Source organism: Rousettus aegyptiacus, unplaced genomic scaffold, assembly GCF_014176215.1.
Source record: "Rousettus aegyptiacus isolate mRouAeg1 unplaced genomic scaffold, mRouAeg1.p scaffold_m13_p_2, whole genome shotgun sequence".
NCBI classification, from domain to species: Eukaryota; Metazoa; Chordata; class Mammalia; order Chiroptera; family Pteropodidae; genus Rousettus; species Rousettus aegyptiacus.
In genome coordinates this window covers 54,757,758-54,785,268 of record NW_023416295.1, presented here as the reverse complement: position 1 = coordinate 54,785,268, position 27,511 = coordinate 54,757,758, and the positions used below count along the sequence as shown (strand labels likewise).

The 27,511-nt window shown below is 35.1% G+C and overlaps 1 protein-coding gene across 1 annotated transcript in view; it reads right to left on the bottom strand.

Annotated features, from left to right (window-relative positions):
- IFIH1 (interferon induced with helicase C domain 1) overlaps positions 1 to 26,730 on the bottom strand; it is a 51,344-nt gene extending 24,614 nt beyond the window's left edge. Inside the window, exons 1-4 of the mRNA XM_016146434.2 lie at positions 25,907 to 26,730; positions 20,169 to 20,337; positions 15,515 to 15,658; positions 3,401 to 3,505 (exon numbers count right to left, since the gene is read on the bottom strand). Of these exons, the coding sequence (XP_016001920.2) occupies positions 3,401 to 3,505; positions 15,515 to 15,658; positions 20,169 to 20,337; positions 25,907 to 26,353 (865 nt within the window). The 5' untranslated portion in view covers positions 26,354 to 26,730. The remainder of the gene's footprint in view (positions 1 to 3,400; positions 3,506 to 15,514; positions 15,659 to 20,168; positions 20,338 to 25,906) is intronic.
- Positions 26,731 to 27,511: the final 781 nt, after the last annotated feature.

The window sequence follows — 27,511 nt, the reverse complement described above, 5'->3', positions numbered from 1 at the left end:
TCTTTAATTTCCCTCTAGGTACATTTTTACATAGATTTAAAAATAATAATAAAGCTCTGCTTCCCTCATAATTGCTACATGTACATTTTTATATCGTTATTTTCCCTTTCATTTTTCATGATTATTATATCCTTAGGTTACAAAAATTAAAAAGAGAAACTTAGAGAAGTTTTTGAAGTCTCTTTCCCAGGAAATCTAAAACTAAGGTGTGTAGAACATCGATATAACTTATGCACATTTGATATTTATTATACTAATAAATTTAAGAAGGTTTAGAATGTTGAAAGGATTATTGTGTTCAAATTTAGTTCTAGAATCAAAGTTATGACATTTCATTGCTACTTAACTAGTCGTGTGTCATTAATTCATTCTGCAGTAACTATTTACTGGGTGCTTATTACATCCATGAACTCTCAAAAATACAGTCCTGTCCCTAAGAACTTCAAAGTCTAGGGCACTATACTGCTACCACTAAAAACATATGACTATTAGATAGAGAGCTCAATAATATTCCTTGCTTTTGTATCAGTATAGAAGCTTGATGGGCATCCCCAAGTTTAAAAGAGATACAGAGTGAATATGGAAAAAATTAGAGTTGGATTCATTGTGAGAATAAGCATCCAGAGAAAAAGAGCTGGGTGAGTGCTAAATATTCAGCCTGGTTCTTGCCTTATCACATCTTCTGACACAGGGATAGAGGAATTTATCCACATAAGCAATGAAAAGAGAATTTCCTCTTCTCTGTCACCAGAAGGAGAGAACTGGACTGATGTCAATAAGCCAGGAGCCAATTCCCTTATAAAAACTGTTTGGGTTTTGTTTGTTTGTTTTTTGTTTCTTTTTGGCTCTCTTAGAAAAGTAAAATCAATTACATGCAATAATGAAAATGGCATTTTAAATATGCACAGGCTTTGAATAACACCGCGCCCTTTCTCTATAACCAATATTGATTGAAGACCCTAAAATTATACTATACCATACAAATGGTCAAAAAATGAAATCAAATAGGGCTTAAATAATAACATTCTATTGAAACTACACCATGTGGCAAATTTCATTCTCACATTGATTTTGACAGCTGAGTTATTCTTGGAGAGAAAAGGTCTGTCACTGCATGTGTTTGAAATTGAAAAAGTATTCCTTTACCTATAGTATATAACCACAGAAAAAAAATACGCTATTTCAGCTGGACAAATATTAATAGGTATTACCTTGAAATAGTAAGGAAACACTTTCTACATATCAGGCCAATGTGTATTGCCAAAAAAATTGCTACTTTGTGAGAAGCAGTATATTGCTCTCAAAATAAGAAACAGAAAACAAAACAAAAAAAGCCTTCCATCGTATAATTAGAATAAACTTAAAAAATATTACTATCTTTTACTACGGTGTAATACTTCCACAAAGGAACATGTGTTATGGCATTGGGTCATATGTAAAGTTATGGCTCATTATGTAACCTTTGAAGGTGGACAAAGGACATGTGGAATAATGTCCTTTTGATGTCAACCTCAAAGGTTCAAATACAATCCCAAACATTGTAACATTGTAATGCTTTTCAGTGATTCCCTATGTGTTTAACAATTTGCAATTCATCAAAACATTTTTTTGAATTAATTTCTATTTCATCCTATATCATGCACCTAAGAGAAAGGAATTTCATAATCTTATTATTTCAGAATTTTACTATCCACTGTGCAAACCAATTCTTTTTCCTAGGCACTGACCCCATCTAAAATGTCAGTGGGTAGCCTTTGAAAATGTGTTTGTCTTCAAATGTATTTGCCTTTGAAAATGTATTTGCTTTTTAAAAGTAGGTTGCACTTAGATTTATCACGTCTTTCATGCCACGTTGAGGACTGAAAATCAGTAAATGGTTGCATTTGCTAACAGCTCTAACTAGACAAAATGCCCTGCACATAGAGGATAGCCAGTAAATATTTACTGAATGAATGAATATTGTTGAAAAGCCCTTACACAGACAAATAAAACTTTGGATAAGTAAAGTCCAGAAGCTTAACACAACCCATAAAAATGTTAAATATTAGCTAGCATACATTTTGAGTTCTAGCATCAATAGCATTTAATAAAAGCTTAATAATTAAACAATTATATAAGAAGCATAGAATAAATATAATTCACAGAAATAAACCATGGCAAGAACTTAGTAAACACTGAATTGAACAGAAAATGATTTAACCCTTTTTAATTAAAGTTAAAGTTATAATCGACATTTGGTGAATTGTGTTTTCACAAACTAACTTGTTCTAAGGGATTCAGGGGTGTTATTAAGAGAAAGGACATTTAAATGAGAGGCAATATACTCCAATTTGTAAAGCTTTTAAGGCAGATGAAGATCTTTATGTTTTGACACTTAGACTTTTTGTAGATTTAAATTTCTATAGTTTTAAGCATGGAGGGTAATCTGAAGTACACACTATTTTCTAAATGTTTTTATGAAACTCAATGACAACAAATAAAGAATACATTAATTTCTTTCTTCGTTTGAAAGTTTTCTACTGCTTCTTATTAGCTGGCAACATTGCAAAGCATTCTTTTGTTTGCTCATTTTAATTATAAAATATTTCATACAGACAAATATAAAAAAGTGTGTAAAGACATCCAAGGACCAATCACCCATTCTTAAAGATGTTAACATTGTAGCTCAGTAATAATAATGGAAATGCACATACAAAGAACAGAAAGAAAGGATTTGAAATGAAGCAGACTGACAAAAGTTAGGAAATCTGGTAACAGGAAGATCCTCACATGTGGGGAGGCACTCCCATTTATTGCTGGTGTAGTAGTCAGCTAATATGGAGAGCCATTTAGAAAACACCTAGTAAAGATGTTTTGTCTCATTAGTGACAAAAATATTTTGTAAACTCTACTCCTATGCAAGAGATATTTATACAAATTGAAACTCTTTAACTGTACATGTAATTTTTAGTTTTTCATTTAAAGAGAGACTCTTGTCATCTGCAGTTATTTACAGAGTCAGACTCATCTTATTGATAGAATTAAGTTTTCATTTAAAGTTTATTTGAATAAAAAATTGGGGTTTGGAAAAAATATGCTAAGTTGGGGCAGAATTAAAAACACTCAAATTAATCAAAACAGAGCTCATAAACAAAATAGATGAACTAATTCTATGGAATGTGTCATATGACAGACCAAAAAGCTATGTAGTGGATCAAAATTAAAAGAGCTTCATTCTAATACTTTTGTTAAGTTGTACTTCAAAAGGAAGTGAATGGCAAAGTTCCAAAACTACTTCCACTGTAGAAGAATTGGTTTAATTGCATAAATACATTAGGGAGGGCATGAACAGCCCCATGCTTTCCACTATATGGCGTCTTACTTCACACTTTTTAAGGTTTACACAACAGTTAGGCAGTACCTGAATCACTTCCCATGGTGCCTGAATCACTGCCCATGTTGCTGTTATGTCCAAGACTTTCATCTAAGCAGCTGACACTTCCTTCTGCCAAACTTGTGTCTGATTCTGCAAAGGAAAACATTTTAAAATATTTTAAAAATATTTCTGAGAATAAACGTATTTTAACTGCACACCTCTACAGAACACAGTACATACAGTTCAATGCAAGTAGAGAAGGCACACCCAGACAGTTATGAATAAAAGGTAAGAGTTTCTGGCAAGCTACATTTAAAACCTTCACTGTGGATGAGAAGCTGCCGAGTAGTGAATCAAATACATATACTTACCTAAAGTACCATATGTCCAGTATGAGTACTAATGTAAATTTTGTAAGGATTTATGACTTTTGTCACTCCCCTACATGTAAACTTTGTCCAAAAACAGAAGATGTAGGCTCGACAATATCATTATTGTCACATATATATATTATTGTCACATAAAATGGTAGAGAATTAATAAAGTAAAAAATTAATAAAGGACATAGATTTAACGATTAGTTTTGAAAACAGCAGCTTGATAATAAATATAACTTTAAAACACCAAAATGAATTTGCTCAGAAAGATTATCATTAAAGCCTGGCACTGCAGTTGTACTAGAAGCTTATGTGAGGTTGGAAATTATTTTGTTTCTTTACTCTAATTACACTAAGCTTCTATTAAAGAGTTACAGTTAATGTGAGCGGCAAGGGCACAACCTTCATTTAATAATCTTACAATTAATAACATTTCATAATACTTATTAGATAACTATTATTTCACACTAACATTGTCAAATGCATTAAATACATTACATTAAAGTAGGCTTTATCTATTTAAAACTAGTCTGGTCATCATATATTTAGGGCTAGAAATCGAAATGGGTGAAAAACAGACACACACTATGTTATCAATAAAATTTCCCTGAAAATAGACAATATACAACTCCTTAAAACTACAGGTGTCTTCTCTTTCTTTAACCAGTTATAAAGTTACATGTATTGAGGTATAATTAACACAATGTAAAAATGACTCTTTTTAGGTGTATAGTTCAATGAGTTTGACAAATGTATAGACTCATCACCACCATCACAGTCAAGATTTTCCCGTCACCTCATAAGTCCCCTCAAGCCCCTTTGTAGTCAGTTCCCAGCAGTCACTGACTTGGTTTCCATCCCTAAACATGTGTCTTTTCCAGAAGGTCATATAAATGGATTTATGCAATAGGCAGCCTTTATGTTTGGCTTCCTAACTTAGCATAAGCCGTTCAAGATGTTGTTGTTTATATCAGTAACTTTTTCCTTTTTATTGCCTACTAATATTCCAGTGAGCATCTGTGAAATCTATGACATGACCCTTCCAATCTGGATAAGCTTATTTAGCTCAGAAAATATGGAATTCCAGCCAATGCCAGCCAAATATATAAGATAAAAGTTAAAAGAAAACTAATAGGAAATTTGTAGAAAAATTCTCAATGGACACACATACTGTTTAAGCACATTAGCACAACATAAATATACTAATGTGAAAATACTGTGCTCATCAGTTGTTGTAGATTAGCTCTAAAACTCAGATTTGAGGAATCCCTGATGATCACACGGGAAAACCTGTACATCTCACTGAGAGATTTTAAATGTGGCACTTTGCAATTCCCAGAGGTATGCCTTGTTAGAAACTCAGAGGCGAGTGTGGGATAGAACTGTCAAGTATGAGAGTGTTTCGGGCAGATGTACTGATGGAAAAAGAATGATTTGTAAGGAAAAGGCAAGGTGTAAAATGAGATGGAGAAAAATGTCATTGCAAGAATAATTCTAGATCTAGAAATATAGACCAAGATTTTTGAGGCAAAAAGGTAAATTTTGACATGCTTTTCATTTGATGTTTTAAACCTGATACTGAGAACTGAAGATAACACCCAAAATACTGAGAAATACTAACAAATATTATCTGAAATCTAACACCCTTTAAGTTTTCCAACTAAATGTAATGCAAATGGAAATTATATTTAATTTCCATTTTATTATTTAATCACAAGCATTTAAACCATAATCCTAAACTTGCTCCATGTATATGTAAAGTCAAGATTTTCCTCAAGCTTTATTCTAAATACATACATTTTGAAGGAGCTATTTAATGCAATGTGCATAGATAATTAGTGACTATTAAAGAAAATTGCTACCGAAAATAGGGAGTTATTAATTAAGTTCATTATTTGGAATATTTTTCACAAGTAAATCTGCAATGTATCAGGAAGACACTGAATTCAATGCTTTTGCAGACGTAATCTAAATTATATTTTAAACTCTCAATATTCTATGTGGTAGATATTCATTATCACCTCAAATTTATAGGTGAGAAACCACAGCTCAGAGAGGTTAAATCATTTATCCAAATCACACAGCTAGAATGGGACAGAATCTGTGCCCAATATTCCAATGCCTTTAACCAAATACCATGCACGGTTAATGATCTGTGTGAAGCCTTGTAAAGAAGCAAACAATCCTGTGGCCACACTTCTAAGTGAAATAAAGTTATGTTTGTTTTAAAACATCTAGACATCTTCATTGTAATGTCAAATTTTCTATCAATCTTGAAACAGCTTATCTTTGCAAGGAAAAAAGATTGTTTTATTTTGATTAAATTTCTGATTTTATTCATAGAATTTCACTTTTTATTTAAACATCCACACTTACATTGAAACTTTTTTCTACACACAAAAAAAAGAGAGAAATATTTCTATTTTTGTTGGACAAAATGAATTGCAATAATTCTGCTAGATATTATGAAAATGCAAGTAAGTATATAGAAGTTTATTTCTTTGTCATTTTAAGGATATATGTCTTCAGTTTCTCAACACAAAAATAATTTTGTTTCCTAGGCAGCAAATTCTTTCTTATGCATTTGAGATATATATATATATGTATATATATATCATTATATATATATGTATATATACATATACATATAATGATTTCATAGAAATAAAAGCTCTATAGGAAATAACTTTAATAATAAAAGAAAATATATTGTATCTTTGTACCTCCCATACATTGAATTGTCTTCTGCAGAGATTTTCTTCCTGCATTCATTTTTAAAAAATCATGTTGCACTCACACACCCCCCAAAAAAAGATCAAAAAGTGCTTATATGATGCCCAAAGTAAACAAACCTATTGAGTTTATAAGCCAAGAATTCCTGCAATTGATTATATAGAAATATCTTGTTTCACTATTTATGCTTTTCACGGTGTGTCAATTTGAACTTATTTATGTCCTAATGAATAAACTCCTGTATCTATGATTTTTAAACAGATCAGATAAGGTAGAGTTAATTGGAGACTCGGTGTTGCCATGAAAGGAACATGTGCTGTGGAGTCAGACAGGTTGGTCCCAGCTCTATCTTCAGCCACTGTTAATAAGAGTTTTAACTTTTTTATTTAGGTTTTCTGATATAGATAGTAGCTACTACTTTTTTCATTTATTGTGAGAATGATTCTATTAGATCAAAGAAGTGAATCTTGAAAAGAAATCTTAAATTATCGTGAAGTTGCTGCTTAAAGAGGCTTTGAAGACTGTAGTTTTATTATGTAATAAGTTCAGTTAACTTTTATATAGGTGTTACTTCCTAGAGGGAAAATATCAAAGCTAGCTATGAAACAGATTAGAAAATGCTGGTTATTTCTGTTAAAGAAAAGCAGTTATTCATATCAACTCTATTGGAATGAAGGAAAAATGATACTCATTCAGTTAAAAGACAGAATTTTCTGTAATAATTTTGTAAGCAACCCTCCAAAAACAGTTCTGCTTTCAATGACAGCATCTAAGACCAGTCAATAAGTCATGAAAAAACTGCTTCATTTTGCAATCACAGCTTGACTATTTTACTAATAAGGCAAAAATATTAACTAGACTTAGAAATTTAATATTTAACATTCTCTGCATCTTAAATACTTTTAAATATTTCTAAACCATTTAGAAACCAAAAATATTGAAGTTAAAAATTTTCAAATGAAAACCTCTCGGTTTGCTTTTAAAAATCTATTTCAATGTAAAGTATGCCCTCTGCTGGAAAATGTTATTATAGCAACTGCTTGAATTTTTTTTTTCCCCATCCTAAGAGCTAAGCTTCATTAGGTAAGATACAAATTAGTTCTTACTTATATCCCTGCTAGGTAGTGTCCCTCCTAATTTCAGCCTCCACGCATTTCCTAGTGCACCGAATATTCCTCCTTTCTTAACCTTCGGGCTGTCATACGTTCTCTTTGCTGGAAAGTGGTTTTGCATTACAGCAGGAAGCAGTCAGAGCAAGGGGCCCCTGTGCGCACTGCGAAAGAAGAGCACCAACGGATCCCGTTCTCCTGAGAGGCAGTGCTTACAAAGTCTGCAAATAAGTCTAATTTCACTTGTCGTTATAATTTTATGTTTAATATAATCCTGCCCTCTTGATACATCTTAGCTTCATCTCTTTAGCCATTTCTGCCTCCCCTCCAGTTTCATAACCCCCACAGCCTGGAACGTCAAAGGCTAACACTTTCAACACACGTGCACATAAGGGCGCAGGCACAGAGACAGCATGGGTTTCTTAATTGTACTTACTTTCTGATTACTAATAATATATATTTCCTTTTCTTTTGAAATAATCTTTTTTGAGAGGAAATAGATGACTTTTATTTTCAGCTCCATGTATATGGATTTGTGCGCGCGCGCGCACATACACGCTCACATTTTGGTCTGTCAGATTTTGCTCTCCGTGCCAGGGAACATGTGTTCCCACAGAATGGAGACAAGCCACCTCCACCCACCTTGCATATTCTCTCCTGGATCCAAGCTTCTAGGAAATGAGTTTCCCAAAGAGAGGGGGGTAAAAAAATAAAAAAGAAAGAAAGAAAAAGAAAAAGAAAAAGAAAAAAATCCTCTCCTAGAGCCACAGGCCCACATGGCTATCCATGGAGCTCCTTGCTCCTGTTTATGGAATTTATACTGCTGAAATGTTTCAGTCAGAATTAAAGTTGAATTGCATGTAAGGATGTTGGCTTAAATTGTATCTCTATGTCATTTAGCCTTTAGAGTTGGGTCTCAAATAGGAAAACAGTTACTAAAGTACAGGGTTGTGGGGATAACCATAACTCACTAGAATGACCCGGTCTTTCTCTGTCAGTCAGTAACAGAGGCAAGAAGTCCCAGAGCAGAGTAGGTTATGCGTGATAAGCCAGGTGACTGCATGGGAAGTAAATCTTGGCAATAACAAGGTCTAGGGGTGGCAAGATAGAAGAATTGAATACTTCTTTGGCTGGTAAGCACCCTTTGGGAAAAGCAGTGCAAGTTAGGCAGACTTAAGCAGACAGGAGAAAAATATGTGGAGAGATACATTTAAGGGTGGAAAATGTTCAAAAGTTGGCTCTTCGGGGAAAGAAATAATATTTTGCCAAGAGACGCTACATATTTGATATTTTGTATATTTGTAATGCATAATTTCGACTATGAGATTTATAATCTCATAACTCCAATTTAATTTTTAATCAAGTAATTTATTTACACTGTTTTAAATTAAAATCTACTGAATTTATTCACACAGAAAAATAAAAATAAAAGTATTTGCTGATTTCCATGGTGTAAATATTCCCACCATGGCTGATTTCAAGCTACCAGTGTGATGTCACTATGCGGAGTTAGGAAGACATGGGCACATTCGGCTCCTGCAAGCCAGAACAAGCCAATTCCAGCACCTCAACAGTTACATTCTTCTAATTAAGGGCTTTCCTACAAACATCAGCTGAGACGATCACTCATGCATTATGCTAGTATTTTATAATTGTTCAAATGCTGAATGGTAAACTTTTAAGAGTAATTTTGCTTTGGTTCAGGAAAGGCATTTGTAAAAATCATAGAGAAACATTAATTCTCAGTGATCTTAGGAGCCTTATCTGCCACCACTGTCTTCCATAAATGTCCCCTCTAGTTAAACTGTTTCCCTACACACATTGTTATAGAATTTTTCTGTGTTTATTACAGCTGGATATTTATGTATTTATAGTATATAATAAATATTATATATAATAAATAATTTTTTTACATAACTGGATTAATTTTTACAAACGATTTTAGAGCAGTTTTTTAGAGCAGTTTTAGCAGTTCAGAGCAAAACTGAGTGGAAGGAACAGAGATTACACATATACCCCGAGTCTCCACACATGCATAGCCTCCTCCCCCATTATTCACATCTCCCACCCGAAACACACTTTAAACTGCATATACCTGCACTTTTGCTCACGATGCTTGTGCAACCTGAAATGCTGCCTGCCACTTCTGTTAACAAATCCAACACAGGACCTTCAAGCCTCAGACAAAATGTTTTACATTCCTCCTTTGATAAGCTTCCTGTCTTCCTTTTTCTAATAAGTCTTTTCTCTTCATCCTTTAATACTTTCTCTTTTGCTCTATATAGATCACTGCTTCTCTTGGGGGGCATATAACTTGTTTTCTTGAACTGGATTATAAACCCTTTGAAGGTGCGGACAACACCTCAGTGCCTGGTCACTGACCTACTCACTCCTTTATTCCCACTACTCTAGCTTCTAGTCCTCTTTCACACACCAAAATAGAGGAGGTTGAGTCTAATAATCAAATTAAAATTAAAGCCATTTTCTTTGTTAAAATTTGGTAAAAAATAAAAAGAAAGCTTTAAGTTTGTATCCATAAAAGAGATGTCATGAAAATAAATCCAGCATGTACGAGCTGCACGCTAGGGAGATTATCTACCTATCTATATATCCATCCATCTATCTCTCTATCTATTTATCTATCTATCATCTATTATCTATCTATTATATATATTCTGAGATATAAATGGTAATCCTCCCAGAATGATTATTCAGTTGTAAGTCACATACTGACCTAGATGGCTCATGGTAGGTTTCAAATAAAAAACGAATCTATATTATTCTTTAACAAACATAAATATCAGCATCCCTCTCTCCCCCACTGCCCTTCTCTTTCCCTCCCTCTCTCAGCTCAAATTCATGCTTGCCTTTTGGATTGCCTCCGTAGAACTTTTAGCTCTCAATAATTAATGCAAAGTAAATTTAGAAAAATAGAGCAGTAAAGGAGAGCTATCTTAATTCAAACCAATGTTGTAATAGTACAGGTGATTCTGCCATGAGATTATTTTACCTTATGTATCAATTATCTTTCCCACTAAGATCTCCGTGCTATATGGTATTTATTTCTAGAGATTATAAAAATTTCTAAATTTCTAGAGGTTAGTACTGTAGAACATTATTCTGGTCCTCAAGTGCAAGGATAAATTTTGTGGCATTTTAACAGAAAATAGTATAGACCAAATCTAAGATTGGACTTTGGTCTATAAAAAGGCAAAACAAAACAACAACAACAAAAAAGTGCTATAACAGATTGGGCCAGGGAGAAGGAGGCTGTTTTATAAAGGTCAATTTTTAAACCCCTCCTACAGAACATGATCTATGCAAAATATATCCACAATATATTCCAAAGCATAATGTCACCGGATAAACCTAAGGAGTGGAACATATGGGGGAATATGAAAAAGAAGGTATTAAAGTCTGAAAACAAGCAGGTTGGTGAGCTCATTAGCTGGGGTGGAATTTTAAAATCTTCACGTGAACGAATATATAAATCAAAATATACACATGCATTCATAGTCCTGTGCACTGTATATTCACACATGGCACACTACACTGTAACACTATACTGGAACAGTGAAGTTCCATTCTCTTTATAAATGTAAAAGCGCCCTCTGCTGTTCAATATGAAGTATTGGCATTTTCTGTTTGACAACAGAGAGACGAAGAAAAGAGTGAGAAGTTTGAGGGATTATCTGCGGAACTCTACATCAGAGTAAGTTTATTTCCAAATACAATGAATTTCATGTAGTTGTGAATATCATTTGCCTTACTTTTATTTTATTATAGAGCATTAATTCTTAAAATAGTATAATAAAAAGGTCAATGTAAAATAATTACTGACCTGTAACACAGCAACAGCAGCAGACAACTAAAACTGACTGTATAACCGATTTTATTGTAAATTGATAGAATTAAAATAATCCAGATAATTATCTATTTGGTATAATTAAATTATTTTTAGTAGGATAAAATGAACGTGATTACTATGGGTTTCAGGGCAGGCCACTGTTATAAATGGCAATCTGTCTCACCCATTAGGTGTATTAAAGGTAAAGGAGGCTAAAAAACAATATATGAAGAATCTTTGCATTAAAATGATAAATAATTAACATTTGTATGCATCAATACTAATGTGCACTGAAAAAATATTTTAGAAATTGGTTCAGAAATAAAAATTAGAGAAGTCTTCATTTGAAATTGGAAATAATTCGAGTCAAATGTTTTTCTTTGTGTATATGAAAACTCATATTTACAGAATATGTGCACCTTAAGTAGCAAGTTTATTTCAATGCCATTTTGGTAATTGTATTTGAAATCTTAGTATGGTATTTTGGAATTCAAAATAAAGATTTGCACAAACAAAATTGTGCAAATGCATATCAGAGACTACGGAATACTTTTGATTGTTAACTCTGTTGAAGAATGCCTATGTAGGCAAAATCCTTCAATAGTAAATTTTGTAACTAAAATTTCAATCAAATTGATACATAGGGTATAATAGTATCATGGATGGAGTCCTCAGATTACTGTACAGTTTTCTGTAGTCTCGCATGTTCTCAGACTATTATATATCTTAATAGTCTGTACTTTTCTTTATAGCACTTACTGTATTACTATTACATAGCACTTACTATGTGGCTACATAGTGACTATGGACACACCCATCAGTTGAAAGGACCATGGGGGCATAAGCCATTTCTGTTATTCCTCCACTGTATTTACATGCTTGGTACAAGATAAATATTCATTAAATAAAAGAGGTGAAGGAAAGGAGAGAAGGAGGGAAGGAACCCAAGAGAGAAAAAAAACCTTTTCTGTTCCCTAAGGCCATTATTATTAAGATCTAAACATTTTTCCTGACAATATGTAGTTTTAAGTCATATATTAAATAGTAAGAGAGTAGAAATTTTAAGAAGTTTAATTTTTAATTTTGTCCACTTTGAGACTCAAAATCCTCCATAGGTAGATAAAGTACAGTCTGATGAGATTCATTAGGCTGGCAACCTTTGACGAAAACCTATAATTTGAGATGAAGGATCATTTCCCAGTCTCCATCCTGTTTTTAGTTCTTCCCAGTATGTACTTAGAAAGTAGCCAGTAACCCACAGAGATATCAGGCAGCTTACCTTGGAAATTTATCGAAAGGTGAAAACCCATGGTCAGATAGTGGATTGTGCATTCTTACAGAATTGTGATTTTTGAAGAAAAGCACAGCTGCTCAAATTTTTAAAAATCTTCTAAAGTTAAGGCTTAAAAGTTTTTCCATTCTCTATATTAAAACTAGCTACTTAAAAGAGTGGCCCAGGACCAGCAGGAGCAGAAATGCCAGAGAGCGTGTATGAAAGGCAGAGTCTTAGGCTTCACACAGGGCCTATTAAATCAGAATCTGATTTCAACAAGACCCACTCCTCCAATTAACGCATATGTGCACTAAAACTTCAGATGCACTTCATGAAAAAACAAGCACCATAAACAAGCCTAAACAGCAGGAAAACTATAAAAAATACTGGTACTTTTCATGACAAGGGGTCAACTCTAGCAATTTCATAGAAATCAGCAAGGAGATGATAAATAACCTAATGGACAAACAGGTAATTAACAAAAACAACACAAAAGGATGAACTTGTAAAAATGTTTTTCATTAAAAATTAAGAAATTCAAATTGAAATAATAAAATGCCCAACTGTAGAAGAGACTTCAGGGCACCAGGTACTCCCTACATTATCTGAGGTCATGTAAATAGATACAGGTTCCTGGAGTGAAATTTGATGTTAATTATCAAATGCCTTAAAATTATAGAAATCATTTGATCCAGAAATTCCAATTATGTAATATGTTTATAAGAATTAAATTGAGACATAAATACAAAGAGTTATTGTGGTATTATTCACGATACAGAAATTTGGAAACATACTAACAATTAGTCAATTGATCAATTATAATGCAACCAGTGGACAGAACTATTAGCTAATCTTTAAAAACCATCCCGTAGAACATCTAATGAACACAGGAAAAATTTCATAATATATAAACATCCAGATGTGTATAAAGACCAGATGGATACACACCCAACTATTAAAGAGTAATACATCTCTACTATGGGAGTGTGGGTGGCTTTTTCTTCGTACATATCTCTGTTTTTAAATTTGCTGCCATGTAGCCATATTACTTTTCTGTGTAGAAAATAGTAAACTTTTCAGTGGTATGCTGGCTTACAAGAGCCAATTCTTATATTTTCAGGAATTTTGTGAGCCAGTTGTTAAGCATAGCCATTTTAAAAAATTAAATTACATACACTTACAATTAAATCAATTATATTAAAACAAAAGTAATGGGTACTTAAACCCATCATTTCCTAATCATTTTGCTAGATTTTACTATTATCTCAGATATTGAGGCTATGTATGCATGTGTATGGTGAAAATGCCATATAATGGTGTGCTACTGCACGTCTCTTCACAACTTTGTGTTCAGTGATTTATGTTGGAGGCTTGAAACAGCCTTAGGGGAAGCATTTACACCATGGAGATTGGTATACACTGCAAATCAGGGCTATTTTCTTTTCCCCTGAGAGCTACTTATTAAACATTTATCAGTACATCACAGAGACTTTAAGTATTTCTTGAGAAAATAGAATGTGGCCCTTTTTGGGAACAGAGAGGAGTAGAGAAAGATTCTATTATGAACAAATTAGGGAGAGGAACATAATTAACTTAGTTTGATTCTTCCAGAGCTGTTTCCTATCAAAAAGGTAGACATGGTGTCACGAGTTGTCACATGAATTAGTTACTGCAATTCAAGCCAACCACAGTTTAGCACTTATTTATCTTCCTTGCTATAAGATTTTTAGTGTTTAGTCTTAGTTTCAGTCTCTCTAATACAGCCAAACCTCTCTGAGACATCTCAGTCTGAAAAATAAGGAAAAGGTACTGGCATTACTTGATTATCAGAGCTTAGGCTAAAACAAAGTAATTGCAGTCATGTGCTGCTTAACAGCTGACTGGTATATGCTCTGAGAAATGCATCTTTAGGCGATTTTGTCATCATGCAAACATTATAGAGTTCACTAACACAAACTTAGATAGCATTGCCTACTACACACTTAGGCTACATGGTATAGCCTTTTGCTCCTAAGCTACAAGACTGTACAGCATGTTACTGTACAAAAACAAAACAAAATTAAGCACAAAGGGAAATGATGTAGTCAAGAGACACAGTCAACATGAGATGTTTGAGGCTGCTGCCAGGGTAACACGACATACAGTTTTACAGCAAACATTTTTTTTAAAGTCCAAAATATACTCTAAAATAATTATAAAAAGTACAGTAAATATATAAACCAGTAATGTAGTCATTTTATCATTATCAAGTATTATGTACTGTACATAATTACATGCGCTATACTTTTATATGACTGACAGTTCATTGTTTACAAGAGCATCATCACAAACACATGAATAACGCATTGTGCTACCATCTTACAATGGCTATAACATCACTGGGCGCCAGGAATTTTTCAGCACCATTATAATATTATGGGACCACTATATGAGGGGTCCACCATTGACTGAAACATTGTTATATGGTGCATAACTGCAATGTATTTGAAAATACTTTGAAAACCATGAAATGTAGGGTATGTTAATGACACATCGCATTACAAGGACCACAGATGTCCTATAAAGTAAAATTAGAACCAAATGTGTTCATATTCATAACATATTAATATTGCATTAGTTTTGAAAATATTTTCAGCCACCAAAAGGAATGATTTTAATTCACTCTCCTTTAAAAATATATCATTTTAATAAATATGCTTACAAAACCCCAAAGTCCAAATTTTCTCCCTCTGCTTAACAGATGTTGGTGTCATTAACACACACTGATATTTTTTAGAAGAAGCATTTAGTGCATGTAACGTACATAGGTGTTCCACGTACCTGAAGCTATAGAAGAATCCACAAAAGATGATTCCAATGAATTCTCCATGTCCTGACTCTGTTTCTCTGGACTTGGCTGATCTGTGGCTAGAAGAAGTGGCTCTTTAACTTCAGGTCCATCTTCTTGTGGTAAATTTTCAGTTTCTGTGAACAAAAGTATTAGAACGTAAAAAATAGTGGAACACAAGAAGTGATATAGTATTTATAACCATTATCATTATTCTGAAAATGAAATGGGGATATCTAATAGAGATTTACCTGAAGTACTTAACTACTTGAAATTTTAAACAGAATACAAAATGTATTGCAATGCAAGCTTTCATACACCACAAGTAGCTGTTTTTGTTACTTTGAAAGCCAAGTAGGGGGTCCCCAGTAGAGATATGTCCAAATATACTTCAATATTTTGATATTTTGAAAGGTTTGAAAGGTGTTTTTTGTTCTGACACAGTATTTATATTTTTAATATGAACATAGTGAGTAATTCTTTGTAAATGATTAAGTTTTCTCTAAAAAGACAATATAATAGATATTACGCTAATCACAAGAAAAGTGTGATGATTTCCTATCTGACCATCGCCTTTAGGAAGTAAGTCATTTATTCAGTGATACAAAGTCACATTTAAAGCTGAATTAATGAAAATGTAAATTTGGTGGTAGTTTTCCTTTAGCTTGTGCTCTTGCCATTTTGTTCCCTCACTGTACGTTTTACATGAGATGTACATATGCTTTAATGTCAGCCTAAATTCATATATTCTGAATTCCTGGAGATTTTTAAAAAATTCAGTGAAATATTCTATTTCCTTTCTTTCTTCTCTTCATTTCTCTTGCCCGGCCTTTCTTCCTTCATCCAATCTATATTGAGTGTTTTCTTAAGGGACTGTGGTTACAAAGGAAAACAAGAGTTTCTGTCCTTCTGAAGCTCCAATCTGTCAGGGGAAAAAAAAAAAAAAACCTGATGCCATAAAAAAAAAAAGACTATCATTTTGGATTTACCCACCTTATAAAATAAGGGAGAAATATATCATGCGTATGAAGAATTTTCTAAAGAAAACTGTTGTGATTTTGGAGTTTGTCTTTGGCCAGACAACTTGGCAATGTTTGTAGCTACATATTAAGTATGTTTGGAATTTATAATCATAATAGTCAAATTGTTTTGTGCTTACCATATAAATACTTCACATATGTTAAATTATCTGATCCTCAAAATAACCCTAATAAGTAATATTATTATCACCATTTCACAGAGAAGCAAATTGAGGCACAGAGAAGGCAATTACTTGGCCAAAGTCACATATCTAGGGAAGTGAAGGATCAAGGATTCAATAAGCATCCAGAGCCTAGGCTCTCACATTTGTCAGCTCAGGCCATTGTTAGCAAAATATCATAGATTGAGTGGCTCAAGCAACAGAATTTTATTTCCTCACAGTTCTGCAGACTGAAAGTCCAAGATCAATGTGTCAGCAAGGTTGGTGTCTGGGAAAGAGCTCTTTAGGTTGCAGAAGGCCATCTTCTCACTGTGTCCTCCAAATGGTAGAGAGAGGAAGAAAAGGAGGTAGAGACAGAGAGAGAGAATATCTCTTCCTCTTCTTATAAGGACACAGTCCTATCGGATTCGGGCCTGCTCTTCTGACCTCATTTAACCTGAATTACCTCCTGAAGACCCTATATCCAGATACAGACATACTGAGGGCTAGGACTTGAGCATATGAATTTTGGGGTGGCACAGAGTTAATCCTTAGCAGCTCCTAACAAGAATAATAATCACAGCTAACTTCTAATCATCAAAGTCTGACAGAAAAATGCTTAGATTTCCATAATAAGTTCAGCAAACAATATCTAAATCTCTGACCCCTCTGATTGGATTTTTGAGGAAATGAAAAGCCCTCTTTGTTTGAAATAATTTGATTAGAAATAACTGAACTGCTGGTGGGGGTAGTTGGAAAGTAGAAGAATGCTGAGCCCTGGACAGAGATTGGTATTTGCCATCTAACCTTCAAAGGAAGCTTAGAAACCCATTTCTGTTCTGCTCCCTGCCCTCATAAGAGCCCACATATCTAAGTCAATATCCATCATCACCCACTTTGGTTGAAAAAGGGAGAAGCAGCCTCAGCTGTAAGAGGACCCTGCCATGGGATCGGGAAAGGATAAAAAGATGATGGAGACTTGGTGCCACTATTCTTCTTTTTACAAGACCTTTCCCGCTTTTATAAAGTGCTTGTCCTTGGCCAACCAGGATATGTGCATGGGCTGAGAGAATCTGGACAAACTAGTCTTTAAGCAATTGTGAAACAAACACATAAAGACCTAATCAGAATACAAAGGTATAGCATCTAATAAGAAAAGTAGAGGAAGGTATGTGAACACTAAGTGTATATGATGAGATGTGTTATAACACAGGTGTTACATGAAATTTACTATATATGTTCTCCATAGATTGCTATTGTTCAAAGAATTGCAATTTGAAAAATTATGTTAAACTGCTAATGAGGCACTTTGTAAAGTAGAACTTAAAAATATCTTAGCAAGAAATATTGCCAGACATGTTGTCTATATCAGGAGAATCTTGAAGACACTTTGGAGCAGACCTTCTAGACCCTTTCCTTAACAATTATGCCACAGTACACAATTGTAACATGGCTAGGTACCCTCTAATTTGGGGGATGGATATGAGAAGGTCTTTTGTGGTCTGAAAGGTTGCCCTTTCTAATATCTTTTGATACAGTGAGGCCAAAATTTCCCAAGGAAAAGAAAAAAAAATCTAGAATATAGTGATTTCTCTTTGAAGTTCAAGTCTCAGAATGCATGTCGTGACCGAAAGTATCCCCAGTGGGTTTTGAAAGGGAATTTGTCATGAGAGGGGTGCTCTGGAATAAGGTCCAGCTCATCCTTGAGGTATGTATGTAGAAGAAATTTGGCCTCATCATTTAATGTAGCTTTGGCTGGAAGTACCTCCAGACTTAGCAAACTGGCCTTCGAGTTATGCTGTGGAAACAATAGCTGGACCACAATACATAAGTGTGAAAAACCATAATCTCGATATTGTAACTAAGGCTTCTCTGGAGCAGCAGTCCTCAACCTTTTTGGCACCAGGGACCGGTGCTCCTATATGAATCTAATGCCTGACCATCTGCGGTGGAGCTGAAGTAGTGATGCTAGCGCCGGGGGCAGCTGCAAATACAGATGAAGCTTAGCTCCCTTGCCAGCGACTCACCTCCTGCTGTGTGGCCTGGTTCCTAACAGGCCACTGAACTGTACCAGTCCAGGGCCCAGGGGTTACGGACCCCTGCTCTAGACAACTGAAGCAAAATACAGATGTTTCTGACTGAGAAGGACTTTCTATACAGTTAAGCCTTCCTGCAGAAACAGAAGAAATGACAGTAGAAACCCTGGAACCTGCTTGTGGACAGATCATAGAGTCGCTGCCTGGATTTTGAAAGTCGAATTAACCAAGTTTGACTGAGTAAGGACCACCACCTCAACCTCAGAGAGAAGGGAGAGCTGCATGGCCTCTTGAGATTTTCACTTTAGGCAGTCTTGAACATATGACACTGCATAGAGTTTGTTTGGTGGTGAAGAAAAAAGAACTTACCTAAACATCTTTAGAGCTTTTTAATACCTTGTAAAAAAAATATTTGCCTTCTTCTCTCTCTCTCTCTCTCCCTCCCTTCTCTCTTTGTGCATGTGAATGTGTATATGTATATCTGGTATGTGTGTGTATGTGTGTGTGTGATGTGCATCTCAAATTAGGCAAAATAAATAATATTCTGTTAATAATTTAATTTATTATCTATATGTTTTCATTTTGCGTAAGCAACTTCGAAAATTATTTACCGTGTGCCTTATTTCATTATAAAGTGTGATAGGGACTCTGTATATCTCCTTTAAGTCCATATCTCCAACACCTAGAACAGTGTCTAGCACATTGTTGGCACTCATTAAATGTTAGTTGAATGAGTGTGAATGGTTGAATGAGTAGTAGTGATGTAACCTTGAAATGATTCTAATTTATTTAAATCATTTATTACCAATTAACTTTCAATTTGTCTTACATATGATGTTTTTGAAAACACAAGATGCATACTCTGAAAATAAAAATAAGATGGCAGTTTAAATTTGCTTTACAAATAATACATGTGAAACAGCTATAGAATGTTACTTTATTATTATAACGATAATTTTAAAAGCTCACTTGAAGTAATATTGAAATACATTGCCTACCATTGGCCTTTTATCAAATACTTAATAAATTCCTTTAAAATGTATTTAAGTATCTAGGAAACTATGCAGCAGAATTGTAATAACCATTAAAATATTTTCTTCTAATTTATTTGTTTGTTCAATGTTAAAAACAGCTTGATATGAATTTCGGGCAATCACCATGTTTCCAAAATAAGATGGGCAGTGGAAAGAGTGTTGGACTGAGTAAGCTGCCAATAGTCTAGCCCAGTTTGCTGAGTTTTGTTGTTTTCAGTAAATCTTTTCCCAGGCGGTGGTTTCCTCATTTATAAAAGAGATGATCTCTAAAATTCCTTTCAGTTTTAAAATTTTGATTCTAAATATCTCGGTGTTTGGTATTATGTCTATAAGCTTCATTAAGCTCTCGACCGCTGACCAAAATGGCCATACTCTTCTTTCATAGAATTAGAAATACCTGCATCACCCTCTGAGGCACTGTCACCAGTTAACTCCCGGACAAGCGCATGGTTTCCTGTTTGCTTCAGGACAGTCAGAAATGTAGAAAACCAGTTTTCTTTCTGTACGATCCTTCTCAGTAGCTCTCTTACACCTGCTTCATTTCCACTATTTTCTGCAGCAGCAATCTGTTTTAAGAGAAAAGTAGAATTAAAGAAGATCAAACATCTGAATAAATTTAAAAAGGAAACAGCCTTTAGAAAAATTGAGCAATTAAGCATAAATAAAGACTTCTTTCAAACACTAAAGAAAACAGCAGTGCCACTTGTAGCAATAAATGTTTTACCTCAGTCATTGTGAATAAGGGGTGCAAAAGAAAGGGCCTTTACTCCTTATCTATATTATGTCTATTTGCATCAAAATTTCTTTCTGGATATCTATGGGATGAAGTCTATAAATGGGAAATCAAACATTTCTTATCAATTCAGCTTTCTTTACTATTACCATTATGAAGTAATTATTATCACAGATTTAGATTCTTGCCTATTTAATACTGGTAATATTTATCATTACTATAATATTTTTCTTAAATTTGTCCTTATTTAATACTATGAGATAAATTTATTTCTATATCTATTCCTTTTTTAAAGTAGGGGGAAAATTATTTCTATTCCATTCATTATAAGCATTAGCCTTCGTTTAATTTTATTTTTATATTGATCTAGCAAATCTTTCTAAATGTAGATCATTTGTCATGTTATAATTGTCACAGTGCATTCCCTCTCCCCTCAACCCCCCAATTCTTAATATAGCACCAAACATTTAGAGAAAAGACTAATACAAGCCACATTTAGACCAGAAAACAATTAGGACATTATCAGCTTGCTAGCTTGCTGTGTCATAGGCAAGCTACTTTACCTTCCTGGGCCTCAGTTTCAATATGTCTAAAATGAGGCAACTGGAAAAAAAATTCAGGCGTTCTCCATCCTAGTGATACATCCTAGCATCATCTGGGGAACTAGAAAGAATACTGGTGTCTCGGATCCACTCCCAAAGATCCGGATTTATTTTGTCTATACTGGAAAACTAGATTTTTTTTTTTTAAAGCATCTGATTCTAATTAACATCTCAGATGAGAAATACTGGCTCAGATACTCTCGAAGGTCCTTTTTAACATTTACTCATCTTCTACATGTATAATTTGGATTGTTTACCTAGTTTTTCCTACAAAATTTATGTATTTTCTAGAACCTATAAATATATGCCATAAGCTTTTAAAGTCAGGAATTCATTTGCATGTTTGGAACAATGTCTTGCTCAATTTTTATGGGTGACTGAGCAAAGCACCTACCTTTACAAATATTTCACCAGCAAACACTAGTATGTAAATGTACAGAACGACTTCTACCCAAAGAATGTTTTAGTCTTATTAGCAACAGTTAGTAATGCTATAATAAAAGCCTTGTTTATATTAATCCAGCAACCCTGGAGGTACCTGAAGAAGGTACCAATATTAAACCATTTTACAGATCAGAAGTCCAAGGTGCAGAGAAGTCCAGTTACCTCCTCAAGAACACAAAGCTAGTAAATGGCAGAGGTTGAACTTAACCTCAGACAATTGGCTTCAATGCTGCCTTCTTGTACTATAATTATAGCTAAAACTTTCTCTAATTTTAAGTTCATTTTCTGGCAAGAAGGGTTAAAAGGACTACTTGAACTTAATACATTTTAGATGATTTCAGTCTATCTCTTCCATAGCATTCTCTAAGCAGATTCTTCTTCATTTCCTACTTTTTCTCGAACTTCCTTAATCTCCTAATGAAAAGTTGTCTTTGCTGGTGTTTGTAACACCTTTATTATTATCAGATATTAATCAGAAAAAAATTTCTCTAAAAAGAACAAGTGAGGCACTGTAACGAACACTTTTATTAAAAACCTAAGCATATTATATCCACTAAATTTTCTTAAACTATTAATCAGTTAAATTGATTTTTACTATAAAATTACATTTGTCAAGCTTGCTTTGTCCTTACTGAGTTCAGGCATTTAGGAATCATTATGCCATTATTTCCTATAAGTATTTTTATTACATGAATGTGAATTACATGTAATACCTATCATTTTTGTCAGCTTCATCAAGATTCTGAATTTTTAAGGAATCTTCTCAGTTTGGGTGTTAGAAAATACATCAATTCCCTTTGAAGCAACCATGTGTGTGTGTGTGTGTGTGTGTGTGTGTGTGTGTATTCCTACTTAATCTGCTCTCCTAAAACATAGTAAAGATATTAGATTCCAATACACAAACTTGATTACTTAAATTTCTGGGAAGTAAATACTTAGATTTGAGGCTGCAACAGGACACATAATGATTCCCACTCATATTTCTCCCCCATTGAACTTTTTTGCTGAATATAAAATTTTAAATGTCTACACATACATTGATAACTAATTTATGGAATATAAAATAAGTATAAAATTGTGGGTAATACAATTCGGTGCTTTCATAGTCTAAATTCTTTGATCTATGTTTTTTCTTTCCAACAGTAATCAGTGGAGAAACCAAGATATTTCCATTAAGAACTAGCATCCTAAAACTGAAGCAGGTGAGGACAGGGGCACTCCCTACTCAAGGATCATTCTGTAATAATGATCCATAAAGTGACTCTTGTACTTATTGCTGAGTCACTAGTATTTACGATAGTGTCTAGCATAAGCTAGACATTCTTTAACTATTTGTTGGAAGAATTAATACTGATCAACACTACAACACAAGTTCCATGAAAGTATGGACAATATCTGTGCTATTCTCCAAACTTTTCACTACTGTTGTGGCACAAAAGTTTCATTCTATCAATTTAAACCAAATAAATGAATAAATCAATCAATTAAATACATTTCTTTGGGTAATTACTGCACACAAAACTAAATCTAGGATCATTTTAAGAAGTTCTGATGAATGAGGAGGAAGGACAGGGGTATGGATGTTGGAATCCTAAACTAACAAATCAAGTAGAAAATGTCTACTGGAAAACAGGAAAAGAATTAAAATAAAATATGGGGGTTTTTTTAGAAGTCTCAATTACTTATTTGAATGCTACTTTAAGCTGTCCAAAAGGCAAATTTTGAGCTTTTATGTTCACTACTCATCTGTTCCCCAATACTTGACAATGTAATTCATTATATCATGTGTTTCCAGCTCTTATTTCAGACAACTCTTTGGAAATATATTTAACCAATCTTTTAAATATTAATCAACATTTATTAAGCACAAACCCTATGCCTAGTCTTGGCCAGGTTCTGGGAGCTTAAACAAGAAAGATATAGTTTCTCCTTTGAATCAAAGTTTAATCCAGGGACTTTAAAAAGCAGATCTCAATTTCAAAATGGAAGATTTACTTAAATCCCTGAAACTTTAAATTCACAAAGAAATGTAATCAAATGAATGATAAGAAAGGTCATCATCATCATATAAAAATAGCTCTTATTATTTATAAAACTTTTTCATAAACATGATTTCATATCTACTGCAATACTATGAGTGAGAGGAGAAATTGTTATTATGTCCATTCTTATGGATAAACTAAGGTCAGGGAACTTGAATAATGTGGACCCAAGTAACATATACATTAAGAAACAAAGATCTTAAGTCCAAGTCTTTCCACCCAAATTTCCCATGCCCATTTAAGATACACATTCATCGACGGCCTCAACATAGTTTCTTCTAAACCTAATGCATCCTTCCCATCATCTGTCAAAGATTATTTTTGAGACTCACAATACATGTATAATGATGTGTACAAAAAACGTTCCATGATATCAGAGACACTATTCTCTCCTTAGAGAGCTTCAAACACATAGATCTTCCATCTTTCAGAGCCTCTTTTGAAATATGAACCTAGGGGAGAGTTTGAATTGCTTTGGGTTGCTCTGGCCTTAACTGCTACTACTACACAAATGTCCCTTTACTTTATATCTTCTTTGTGTCAACTCCCTTGCATTACTGCTAGCTGCCTCCAAGCTTGCCAGAATCAAGAACTTGGATAAAATCTAGCTGGCGGAAATTCAATCCAGGCAAGACAAAAGTGATGCTGATAGGCAGAAGTATTTAGAGTAAATAAGGAGAAGTGCTGTTTCGCTGGCAATCGGGACATCATACCCACCAAACATAAACAGCTTTGTGGTGTTACTGGACTCTGTTGCTTCTGGACTTCCTAACAGCTACTGTGGCTGGAAATGCCATCTTCCATCTCCAGCTGGCTTGAAGGCTGCATACTGTCTTCCAAATTAAGATTCTGCCACAGTGATGTACACATTTGTCATATCCAGCTGGACTACTATAATGCGTTCTAGCTGGTTCTCAATACACAAAACTACATAAACGCTACAGACAACAGTATAAAGTAATTTACTTGTTGGGAAAACCAGCCATCGAAATTAGATGCATGCTTGGGTCTTTGGACAGGCCTCAGGGCTGTCAAATCTACAAAGGAGCATTAACTTTAGTCACTAAAGACTAAATCACATCACAGGCTGATAATGAGTCCAAGCCCCAAAACTTTGTAATGAGGATCCAAACAGTTAATGGATCAAAAAGAAAGAGAAAGAAAGAAAATTGTCAAAATCATAGCACATTAGACAAAGCCTCAACTTTTTGTCATGGGTTTATTTGCCTGTATGCCTTTCAAAATAAGACATTCAACTTATAACCTGGAATAAGTCAGATTCAAATTGGTCTCCATTTTATACTTCGCAGTATAACCTCACTCTTTGAAAAACAATGACCAATAAAACCTTACATTAAGTGCAAAGTCACCTGTAAAATTCACCCTATCAAAATTCCACTTAAAAAAAAAATCCACTACTCCTTCACTAATAAGAAAAACTGCAACAGACATACTTTTTCAATGAATTATCTACAACTTCTGATTCACAGAGAACGTTGAAACTTTAGAGAAAATTATGTGTTATATGTAATTCCCCCATTTAGACCAAGATTAAATGGCATAATGTGTAATATAGGCTAGAGATTGAAATTTTTTTTCTCTAAAGGCCAGATAATAAATATTTTAGGCTTTGTGGACAATATGGACTCTGTCCAACTTCTCTTGAAGTACAAAAACTGTCCTAGTATGTAAATGAATGAGCATGGCTGTGTTCCAATAAAGCTTTCTTTATGAACAAATACAATTTAAAATCTAAAAACCTTCTTAGCTTTGGGGCCTGCAAAGACCAGTAGCAGTCTGGATTTAGATCATGGGTCATGGTTTGCTGATCTCTGTTCTGTCGAAGTGTATTAAATAAGACACAAAATTCCATACCATCAGGAGCTAAATCCCTAGTTCCGCCACTGTCTTCCTAGGAGATCTTGGGCAAGTTACTTAACCTGCTTTAGTTTTCTCGGCTGTAAAATGGAGTTAATAACATTAAACACCTCAGTGTTTTCGAGCACAAACTCTGCTAAAACATTTTGCAAATGGTACTAATTGTACATTGTAAGTGGTCAATAAATGTTACCTATTGGCATACATTATTATTCTCGAATTAACATCTCTAGCTCATTTCAGTGAAAACATTAGAAAAAGTCTTTTTGTGTTTAAAATTTTCAAAATTATGTTTTAAGTGACTAGATATTTTCTTCTCCAGAAAGGAGGGAAATAGATATACCCAAAGATATCAAACCATTTGGAATGGGGCAAATGAACGTCCAGCCCCAAGTTGTAAAATCTGCCTAAAAGCTCAGCTCCACTTGACACCTACCCGATTTCTGTCTTCAATTGTCAACAGTTCCTCCTCCAGACATTTATCCAAGACATCTCTAACCAGAAGCTTGTCCACCAGGGTGGGCTGAAGGAGGTTCAGTAGTTGGAGACACTCATCATGAGCGTTCTCAAAGGATGGAGAAGGCAAGTCTGTGAGCTCGGGGTTCACGTAGCGGGCAGCTAAGGGGCTGCCCGCTCGCTGGAGGGCCTCCACAAACACCCTAGTCCAGCCCGGGCACCAGACCCCCTTTTCCAAGGTGCTCAGGAGCTGTTCAGCTGCGCTAATGTTCCCCATGGTGGTGGCCGTCCTCTGTATCTGCTCCTTCATGTCTGCAGACAAAAAGGTTAGGTAGTCCAGTACAGGCTCCACCTGGATGTACATTTTCACTCTGGCCCGGAAACACGAGATGAGATATCGGAACCTCTTGTCTGAGGAATTCGGCATCTTTCCTTCTCAGCAAAGGGAGAAGTTCTCCCAAGTAGACGGGACAGGCTTCTGTTCTCAGCTCAACTGGTGCGATGCGTGTACCACTGTCCGCTGCCTCCGCGTAGCAGGGTCTGCGTCTATGTACCTGACAGCAAAGGGGACGCCTTCAGGGTCCCCAGACCCGCGCGCAGGGCGAGGTGGTCGCACCTGGCAGGTGGGCGGAGAGTGCCTGGCCTGGATGCGGCGGCAGGCAGCGGAGGGCAGACAGCGCCGCACCTCTGACTCTACGGCGCTCGCCGGGGTCGGAACTAGGGAACCGCCTCTGCTCACTCGGGACGCAGCTTTGAGTCCAGCTTTCCGCCAGGCAGTTCTTATAGTTTGCCCGACTTTGGTTTCTGTTTCGATTCTCCCCTCTAGGTCTTTCCAAACGTAAGCCACCGCGGGGAGGGGCTGTTTCGTGGGGGAGGAGCCACCTTTTGGTCAGTTCCGACAAGGAGAGTCCTTAGGCCAAGGGCACTAAGGAAACAGAAAAAGAAAGCGATCTATCTTCCCCGCCGAATAAGCAGTGCACCTCTCACAGGTATTTTGACTTTCCTGCAGGGTTCTGCCTCAAAAATCAGTCTCACCCACAGCCGTCTTGAATAGCCTCTTGTCAGGTGAAATGTGGAGGATGTGAAAGCGCGTGATTGGGGACTTCCCAGCCTAGAGGCGAAGAGAGAGTGAAGCCAACGCGGAGTTCCCTTTGGCTGGAGACTGCCAGCAGGTTCTGGTCCCGCCAGAGTGGTAAAACTGCAAGGGACAAGAGGAGAGAAGTAAGAGGATAAATCTAGAGAGCTGTAGCCCCAGAACCCCAGGGTGAAATAACCCCTGCACCCTTTCTAGATATAAACTTGACTTCCAGTGAGTCCCCAAGAACTAACCCTTGGGAAATATGTGGGTGGTTATGAAAAAAAGAGTCATGATAAACAGTTAATTTTAGTCCCTCATCTGCAGATTATAGTATTTGGTTTTGATCAGGGCCTGGTGACAGAGCAGAGGGACTTTACCCAACAACTCAGCCTAGGAGGAAGTCGACAATGAAAGTTTTCCTATCTCCTAGCCTGTAAATTGCCCATATTCTTTAATATACAGCTTTCCTTTAATAAAACAAAACAAAATCTCCAACAACTTATTTTT